The 10601-nt window shown below is 39.7% G+C and overlaps 1 protein-coding gene across 1 annotated transcript in view; it reads right to left on the bottom strand.

Moving 5' to 3' along the window:
- LOC149177582 (uncharacterized protein At3g06530-like) overlaps window positions 1–9900 on the bottom strand; it is a 280290-nt gene extending 270390 nt beyond the window's left edge. Inside the window, 2 exon segments of the mRNA XM_089420165.1 lie at window positions 4723–4936; window positions 9424–9900. Of these exon segments, the coding sequence (XP_089276291.1) occupies window positions 4723–4936; window positions 9424–9583 (374 nt within the window). The 5' untranslated portion in view covers window positions 9584–9900.
- Window positions 9901–10601: the final 701 nt, after the last annotated feature.

Raw genomic sequence — 10601 nt, forward strand, 5'->3', positions numbered from 1 at the left:
AAGAAGCTTGCTCTCAGAGAGAATCTAAGAAGTATCTGAATGAGCAAAGGAGAGGCCATCTTCACGTGTCATCCAAAGTTCACTCAGGTTCAGGATGAGCTAGGTGGTGTGGGCGAGACGGTAGCAGAAAAATACCTTATGAGTCTTGCGCGTTTGGGACTCCAAAAGTCTTTGTATAGTTTCTAGGATGCAGTAAGTGGCAAAGAGAATATTCCCAGTTGGGAAAGGTCATGGAGTGATTGTGTTCAAGAAGAAATCTGGAGAGGAACGAGAGTTGGTAGAAGAGCTCCAGTAAAGGATGAGAAGAACTTTGCCCTAGCAAGCAAAGGTAGAGCCAAGGGCAAGAAGGGCCAAGGAGAGGTCAAGTCCAGTCACAAGGGCGAGACGAAGAAGAAGGATTTGAGCAAGATCAAGTGCTTCCATTGCCATGAGTTTGGGCACTATGCCACTGAGTGTCATAATCAAAAGGAGTCTAAAGGATCATGTAGCTGCATCAGTGGAGGTAGATGCGTTTTTTTAACAGTTTGAGAAAGATTTCTCATTGATAGCTTGCATGGCAAGCTCAGCAGACAACAATGTATGGTATATTGATTCAAGAGCATCCTTCCACATGACCAGGAACAAGAAGTATTTCCGCCATCTGAAGGAGAAGGACACGCAGTTTTAGGTTGAGCTAGGAAATGATGGCATGTATGTGACTAGAGGAGTTGATATTGTCAGTTTTCAAAGGGAGTCAGGTAATCCTCTCCATCTCAGAGATGTCCTCTATGTTCCAAGCCTGAAGTAGAACCTTGTTTCAGTAGCTAACCTTGAGAACAAGGGTTATGATGTCATCTTCAACAAAGGTAAGGCTCACCTCAAGCACTTAGCTTTTGGATGTGTGAAGCAGATAGGTGTGAGGATGAAGAATCTCTACAAGTTCCAGGTAGAGACAAGTGTAACCTTGAGCAGCAAGGCAGGAAGTGCACAAAGTAGAGAAGTGATGGTTGAGGAGAGTAGAGCTCTGAGGGAGTCCTTAGAGCAAGAGCAAGTTGGAGTACCTGAGAAGAAGTTACTCAAGATGGAGACTTAGCCAGTATCTCAATTTGAGTCTCGTCTAGTTGGCAATTGGGCCGACCAGCAGGATGATGAGGAGCAGAGCCTAGGGCGAGTGGAGGCAACTACTCAGTTAATGACATAGGGAGAGTTCGAGCAAAGTGGGCAGACGAGTTGTTTAGGGAGGATCAGAAGAGAGTTGGACCTCCCAACACCACCTTCAGGCAAAGTAAGCAGCCACCAAGATACATGGGGTACATGACAATTATGACTTAGGTGATAGACTCGCAAAGCATAGTTGGAAAGTACAGGTCTTCGTATCAGATTCCACAACAGGAAGCAGGGAAGTCTTCTAGTTCAAAGAGAGCAACTGCAGCAACATATAACATGGTAGTGTTGGAGACAAATCCAAGTGGAAGAGGTTCTTCCAAAAGTACCTACCTCACTAAGAGGGAGTGTTGAAAATGTACCAAGCAAGGTCTTTTGGCTTGTGCCTTAGCTAGTGAAGACCTAGAATTGTCCTCATGAGTTAGACTTCAATTAGGATGAGTTATTTCAAGTTTACTGGAATAATAATCAAGTTAGCATGTGTAGAGTTGGAGCTTCAGTTACGTGGAGTCTTCATCAGTTTGACTACCGAACGAGGTGGCAATTAGCAATTCAGTTAGAGCGAGTTAGTCTTGAATCTTAATTGAAGGAAGAGCAAGTTAGTCTCCAATGTTGATTGGAGAGAGCATGAATTAAGAACTCCAGTGATGATTGGAAGGAAAGCGAGTAACACTCTCAATTAACTCGCTATCAAAGCTTGAGTTGTAAATTAAGTTGAGCCTCCTTGCATTGATCGAAGTTCATCTATAAAGAGAGGACAAAGGCATAAGTAAATTTAATTATTTAGAGGACAAAGGCATAAGTAAATTAATTATTTTTTGCACAGAGGTTTGTGACAAGACAGAGCTCACGAGTTTGTGAGAGAGCCTTGATTGTGGAACGCAAGAATTGTGTCCTAAAGAACAGGAGGCACAAGTGCACAGGAAAGAGGAGTTGGGTGTCCTAAAGAATAGGAGGTTGAAGTGCGCTAAGAAATAGGGCACAAATGCGCTAGAAAATAGGAGATCAGCGTGGGGAATAAGGGGCTCAAGTGCGCAAGGAAGGAGTAAAATTGAAGCAAGACAGCAAGTTTTGCAGAGCAAGTCAAGGAGGCAGCAGAGGGACAATTGTGTGCTAGAGGGCCAAGATCAAGAAGGATATAGGCCAATCAAGATCAATTGTATCAGCTGAGATTTGTGTGAGAAGCAAAATATTTTCTCAAGGGAGATAGATTGCTTTGTACTAGATTCAATTGCTCCAAGAACAATCAATAAATCAACCACATCAAGCAAGCAGGTTTTCCCTGTTGGGTTTCCTGAGAAAAATAAGTGTGTCAATTTATGTGATGTGTTTTTATATCTATGTTTTTAATTCCACTGCTTATAAGTTGTTAAGAGGCTCTATATCTTGGTGAAAGTTAACCAGTTTCAGTTTCCAGTTATTCATCTAAGTTGTTGCAAAGTTTCATTGAGATTTAACAATACCCCCACAATTCGTGCTCATGGATGGTTCGCAGAGGCATCTTAGCTCCTTTAGTCAATGACCATCTCTTGAGAGCGCCTTCCTCCATTTAGTTTCTCCTTTGATGGACTAGCACATCTCTTACCACCTCAGCGGATACTGAATCAGACCATCAAAGAGGATATTTACAAATTACACATTCTGGTCACTTGGACATCCCCCTCAGTGAGCCTAGGATCAAAGATGACCTTCTACCTAGAGCACTTTTTGGAGCTACAAGATGGCCTCATCGTCCACCCCCTTATACTCGCATGCACTAGATGCAGTCACTCACGATCCCACTAGGGCAGCTTCGATTTGGGTCACATCGATTTCAAGGGGAGATGGATCACCATATACCATGATCGAATAGAGTATGCCAATTGTGCCACCTACAGGAGACGAAGATCAGGATTCACCTCATCTTTTGGTGCCCCATATACTATGAGATCCGAGGATGATATCATTGCCTATATAGGAAGCCGGGAGGGTCCCTCTCTACCTTATTCTGATATCCTGACTAGAGATGGCTAGCCCTCTTCATCAAGGAGATATTTAGACACAAATTTCAAATCCTACATACCCTGCCTCACTAGGGGACGATTCAGGCAATCACATCATACTTTTAATTGATCTTCATCTAGCTGATTGAAGCAATAAGTAACAATTTGAGTTCCAAGGTATTTCAGATATTAGAGCAATGAGACCTTGGGTCTTCCCTCAGCGCCCCCCCGCCCTCCAAGAGGCCAACAGGTACCCTTGAGACCATTGCGGAGGTGCCAAGTAGCACATCAATTCACTCACATCCAAAGCATTTGAGGGTTTAATACCAAACGGTTAATGAACAACCCCCCCCCCCCCCCGACAAGTTCCCTCCCAACCCCAGCAGAGCAGCTAGACACGTATCCAGAGCTTCTTTCCTTTCGACTCGGATGTTAGGACTCGTGAGTATCCCTTGCTCCTACATCCCCCCAAGGATCATGCAGCTAGACTCTTTGTTGGACCTAGAGGGCTCCGATAACAAGCCAGCACCACAATTTCCCCCTCATCGTCAGTTGTCAAACTTGGGCATTCTTGACATCATTGACCTCTAGCCATGGACTCATTCAATTAACCTTCTACATGATCCGGTTACATAAATGTTTATGAGGCTGTCCTGTTATTCTATCTTTCTTTACTTTATTTTATCCTAGATTTAACTTTAGCATTTTCTAGGAGTTGCATTTGCACTCCCACATTGCACTCATATTGGTTGTATCCTTCAGTCCCATTGAGTTATTTATGGTCATTCATTGGACATTAATAAAATTAACTTATCTTATTGATCTCTTCTAGGCTATAGTGAAGTCATTTCGATGTCTGTAAAGTAAAATTGTGATTTTGGCTTCACAGTATTTCAGCTTACATCTCTACACCATTGATGTATCCAGATCTTTTCTTCGACAGTATTTCAGCTTACATCTACATCACTGATGTTGCGACTGAAAATTACACTATGCTTGCAGCTAAGTCTTTTTGTTTCTAAGAAGCATCCCACAGGAACAATGCTGAGAAATTAGCCTTATTAAGGAGTCTAATATAAATATGTTAACCAAAAAAATACAGCATAAGCATCTGAGATGGCAATTGGGGTCAAAAACTTCAAGAGTTGCATGTAGTCATGCCACTATGGACATATATTCCAGTGAATCCACATTAGATGTTTCACAATCAAAGCCAACTGCAAGTCCTAGGTGATTTTGATGATACGGTTACTCCTCAAACATGTCTTCTTAGACAAATGACTCAGGCATTAATGCTTAAAGTGTATCATGGATTGATGAAAATCTTGACCCACGGCTGCTTTATGACCTTAATAATGTTTTTGATATCCAATTTAAAAATATATGCAGAAATGATAAAAGCTAGATATTAGAATGCTATATACCTAAAATCTTCAACCTAAGATCAATGACAATCACAAATTGCCCAACCTGGTTTGCAGCTGGCTGCTGGATAATCCCATCTGAACTGAGAGAATAATAAAATAAAGGAATAACATTCAAATATCCCTAAAAAATGATGAATATGCACTACAGTCTAAGGATAAAGTTTACAAACTTGTATCGCCGAATCAAGTACTCCAGCGTCTTGTGAGAATGTGCAAGAAGAAGATATCCAGACAGTAAATGCAAGAATGTGGCAATAGATTTATCTAGTTTTGCATTGTATTCTCTATTCTGAAGCTCCCGGTCTATCTGTAGGCTTTCTGAATTGAACAAAGTCTTCTTAAATGTAGCAAAGGATCTCTCAATTGTGGAGAGTTCATCAAGCCCTGCAGATTCACAGATTGTGACAGTCAGGGGAAAAAGCAAAAGCAAAGCAAAAAAAGCATAGACATGTATACACGCATAGACCATTTTTTGTCTTTTAGCATCCTCTGTGATCTAAAACTGGTACTTGAATTTTGATCAAAGTTAAGACAATCTATAATTTAATCTAATATTTGAATTTTTCCAGAGTTTACAAACACATATGTATACATACATAAGAACAAAGCACTTTAATTTATCAGACTGGCATGAATACTAATCCTGATGGCTCAGACCTTAATCCCATCATGAAAGAAAATAGTGCCAAACGGTTTTCAAATTTCAAAAGGTCGATTTCTGGGCTATTTTTTACAAGATGCTTCAGAGTATCAAACCACCTCCAAATTTCCAAAAGCTGACATCTAGTCTAGGCCTTGGGATATTGAAGCGCTTTCAAATCTTCTATGGTCGATACCTAAGCTATTCTTTTAACAAGATTCTTCTGAATATTATATCCTTGTTTGGCAAGCAGGCCCCACCTTTAATTCTTCCAAATATCCTTGTTCAGCAAGCAAGTCCCCCCCCCATCTAGGAGAATTGATAGTGGATTGTACCCAAGTAGGGTAGCCACAAGGGAGTGGCATCTGGTACTAAACTAATGGTTGGTTGATTGTGGGGAAACAATAGTCAGATATGCCTATCTTGTCACATCTTGGAATAGCTTCTACAACAGTAAAAAAATATCCTTCTCAAAAAAGATTCGTTTGGCTAAATAGCTATGGGTGGGGTATCTTTCAAGCAAAATTCATTCAGCACTCACACTTTGTCTGCTACTAACATAATGGTCAATTGATTTAGGGTGAACAAACATCAGATATGCCCACATCTTGTGGCAAGATGCTTCAGGATATCAAACCACTAAAAGATTTCCAATGGTTGATATTTAGGCTATTTTTTTAAAAGGTTTCTTTAAAATATCCTTGTTCAGCAAGAAAGAAAATGCCTTGGAATACCAAGGCACTTTCAAATTTCCGATGTTTTATATCTATGCTATTTTCTTTACAATATTTTTCCAAATATCCTTGTTCAGCATGCCACCTATCCCAAGATTCTTCCAGATATCCTTGTTTGGCAAGCAAGCCCCTCCCAAGATTCTTCCAAATATTCTTGTTTGACGAGCAAGACCATCCCAAGCTTCTTCCAAGTATTCTTATTAGACAAGTGAGTGCCTCCCAAGATTCTTCCAAATATTATTTTTCAGTAAGCAAGCCCCTCCCAAGATTCTTCTAATTACCCTTGTTCAGCAAGCAGGCCCTCCTCCATCTGGGAGAATTGACAGTGGACTGTAGCCAATGGGGTCATCAACAAGAAAGTGATCAGGCTAATATTCTTGCTTGCCCAACCTTCCCCTGCTGAGATGCGTGACGTGTTGTGTGGGTAAGTGTTTCTAAAACAGCAGTCAGAAACATCTATCTTAAGGCAACTTGGAATAACTTCTACCACAACAAATCTCCTCCTCTTCAAATACATGTTTGGCAAAAAGATATGGGTGGTGATATCTAGAAAGGCAAATTCATCCAGAACTTGCACCTTGCCCTACTGGTGTACACACACCATGTTCTTAAGTTTACTTAGGTCAGTGATCTAGTCACCGTCCATTTATCACTGCTTCGTAGGTGAACTAACCCACCACCCACCTTTAATGCTGGGCTCCTCCCAGATTATTACAACTATTGGATATCTCCTTGTAATTAAAAAAAAGAAATACATAGATCTAATCTTTCTGTCAGTTCTATTTTTCTTTTGTTGCTGTTATGATTTGTCTGGACTCTGTATGGAGTTCAAACTCAAGCATAATCTTGGTTAGTGTTCTTTGTTTTCAAACATGGTATCAAAGTGCGGATGTAGAGCTTTCTCCATTGCTCCAGCATTTTTCATTGGGGGTGCCCTCAACTTGTATCCTAGCCATGACTCTCTGTTTTTCAACCTCTCTGCTGTGGGCATCTCTGCTTTGCTGCTATCTGCTCTTCCTCGCATGCTATGACCATCAGAGCAAACACTTCCTGCCCTGCCTGCATTTATAGATGCTTTTCCACCTCGCATTGCTTTGTGAATAGTATCCATACTTGGGAACTCTTTGGATCTGTGTTATAAACTCCTCCGGATTTTTTTGGCTCCTATTCTGCCCATTTTTTGGCAATTTTTAGTATGAAGACAACACATCTCTGTAGTGGGATGTTCTCAGATCCACATCCCCATACGTTTATTTGTTTTGTAACCCTATGAATGTGTATATCCTGTGTTCACTCTGTACATACATCGCCTGCTGCAAATTTCAAGTGTCTAACAGATAAGCACAAAAGAATGGCCAGCACAGAGGTTGACGCGACCAATTTTGAGCCCAAAGATGATCTGATGGACCGCGAATCATGATACAGTGATGGATGATGGAAATGCGGGCATCATTCCACTCCTGTGCCCAAATTGATATCATGGTGGCCCTGAAAAACCCAAAGGAAAGGGTTTCATAGAAGAAACCGATGCTGGATGCATAGCCACTTTGCAGCACAAGAGTTCAAGTCTCTCAACTCGAATGGCAGCCCTGGCCCTCAGAGATTCACGTGGACTTGATTTAAAAGTGATTCTTTCCTTTCTGAAGATTCAGATGATATGTAACTCTATAATGCATTGACAACTTAACTTTGCTTAGCCTTGTGTGGCTGCTTGAAGTTCTTATGTGGATCTTTGATGGCACTGCTAGCTTGGGGTCCCTTGGCCCTCTTTAGAGTTCAGTCATGCTTTCTCTTTGTAGCAGCCTCCACGGGCCTCATTGCTCTTTTGATGGTTGATGACATTTGCTTCTGTTTGAAGTCTTTGTTTTGGTTCCTAACCAATGCCTATTTTTCTAGAGCATTCAAATGCTAGTTGCCAGTGTTTGTCATCCTTGTGCCTCTGCAACCAATTCTCTTCTGCTTCAGGATTCAACCATGTTCTTTAAAGTTACTTGGCCTTCCTCTTCAAAGTTTCAGTCATACTTCCTGATTGGAGTTTTCAATCTCTGTAGGCCTCACACTATTGCCTTTCAATGCACCTTTGTGGAATCTTCGTTAGTTTCAGCTCCAAGGCCTTTCAGCATCGGTACTACTCCCTTCCAGAAAGCTTGTTCTAGCCACTTGCCAGCTAAGTCACCTGACACATGGATTCGGGATTCGTAGTATATGGGGATTCGAGTGTCGGATTCGGACACATTGACCCCCCGAACAGGAAACGTAGGATTCGTTATATATTATTTTAAAAAAATATATATATATATATATATATATATATTTATTTATTTATTTAAAAAAAAATTTAAAAAAAAAAAAATATATATATATATATATATATATATATATTAAAAATTAGATATTTCTTACACAAATTCTCATTAATGATACAAATTCATTGATTTCAAACATAGATCTTCATCTAAACGTTAGTTTTATTGTTTACAAAGTAAGTTAGTAACATTATAGCATGCATAGTACATAAAATTCAGATACCTGCATAAACCCTCACAAACCTCATAATTCCTCATAAACCCCATAAACCCTCCCAAACCTCATCAGCCCTCATAAACCCTCACAAACCTCATAAACCTCATAAACCCTCACTTTTTTGGGATTCGAATCACAAAATCAGGACACGAAGTGTCCTAACGTGACACGACCAGGGTTCGATGGTGTCCTGTTAGGACACGTGGTGTCCCATTTTAGGATTTGAATTCCCATCGAATCGTGTTGGATTCGTGGGATTCAGACACGTGGCCTGTTTTTTGGATGAATCCGGTTTCATAGCTTGCCAGCATTCATCCTTTGGACGTTTTGTACATGGATACCTATCATGGACTTATAGCCAGGACACATTTTCGAGAAGTCATTTTCATACTTCTGTAAGTAGCATTTATGGGGGATGTTAGTGGACATACACCATGTTGGTTAAGTTTACTTAGGTCGGTGATCTAATCACTGTGCATAATTGACTTGTCACTGCTTGCTAGGTGAACTACCCAAACACCTTTATTGCTGGCCTCCACACAGTTTATTATAAATACTGATGATCTCTTTGTAATTTAGAAACCGATACATAAATTTAATATTTCTGTCGGTTCTATTTTTCTTCTGTTGTTGTTCTGATTTGTCTGTATGAAGCTCAAGCTCAAGCATGCTCCTGGTTAGTGCTCTTTGTTTTTAAACAGCCCCAGAAACTTCAAGTATACCAGCGGCTTGCTGGCACAGTCTAATATCACCAAATCCACCCCCAGTTTCACCATCCAACTAAGAAACGTTGATACCATCTAGCCTAAATTTTATGAAACTGACAAAAATTTAGAAATTCTCCCATAAAAATTCGCCGACTGTCAAAGATTAGCGAGTGTACAGTTTCATCAAATTCCCCATGAAATACTGATAAGATATTTGATATATAATTAATAACATGTAACACATGTATAAATAAGGAAAGCCCTTACCTCTGAGAGCAATATCATAAACGCTTTCCAAACTAACGTCTGCTGCTTCAGTGGGATCGAAAAGAATTGATGGCCGCGTGAAAGGCCTCTTTTTCAAATCCTCAACTTGCACATGGGTGGAGGCAATAGCTTTAAGTTGTGATTCCAGAGAAGTTGCCATAGCTGCGATTCCAGAAAAGTTCCCGCGAGCTGGAACTTTGGCGGCTGCGAAAAGAATAGCAGGGTCTTCCTTCCTACACTAAACCCCGAAGAAAACTGAAGGCTGAAGTAGAAGATAGTTAGAGAGTGGCCAGTGTATAGTTGCTGTGCATTCCAGACTTGGAAATTCGATAGCAAAGAGAAACGATAGGTTCTCCAGAATGGGAACTCTGGCGACGGGTGACAGTAACCCGAAGACACTAAACCCTAAACCCTGAAGTACAAAAAATTGAAGTATCATATACTCAAAGGGTATTTGCTTCGTTGCTTAAAATAGAAATTTGCCAATATTGTGCAGGCAAATAATTTTCATTCCATATTTGTTAAGAATAAAATATAAAACAATTTTCAAGGTTTTAAGTTTAACCAATCCAATTTTTTGTTCGAAATTTTTTATTTATTAAAAGGCAACGAAAAGACTAATTTCTCCGAGTGGTGGTGTTATTTGTCATGTTTAATTACAAAAAATTAATAAATTAAGTAGTGCTATTATGTTTTGTTATCGCTTTGATTAAACCAGGTATCGTAAGTGTAGGAACCATGGTGTTATTTTGTATTTATATTATTGTGGTGAGGATATATATAATTTGTAATGGGTTTAACAATGCCCTTGTGATATTAGGGTTATGTTTTATTTGTGACTTTCTTGTTACATAATTGGTGTTAACTATTGAAGTTTAGTGATTGATTGTGAATGTAGTAATTTTTAGTAATTTCAATATTGGTGGATTTTATTTGGAGTGTGGGAGTTTTAAATGCATTGTTTAATATGGGAAGAAGAGAACAATGATACAATCTCACATATTATTAGTATTGGAAGACGGTGATAGGGTTTGTAAAAAAAATCTCTACGTACTATTGAGTTTACAACAATTTAAAAGAAGATTCCTTTCACAGTTTACATGCATGTTTGTTGTTCCTATAATATTACAAAATTATCAAAGAAAAAGTTTATATTTTTATAGACTAGGTTGTTGAAT

Source organism: Pinus tabuliformis, chromosome 4_1, assembly GCF_031772625.1.
Source record: "Pinus tabuliformis cultivar Carrire ecotype Pingquan chromosome 4_1, CPIR1, whole genome shotgun sequence".
NCBI classification, from domain to species: Eukaryota; Viridiplantae; Streptophyta; class Pinopsida; order Pinales; family Pinaceae; genus Pinus; species Pinus tabuliformis.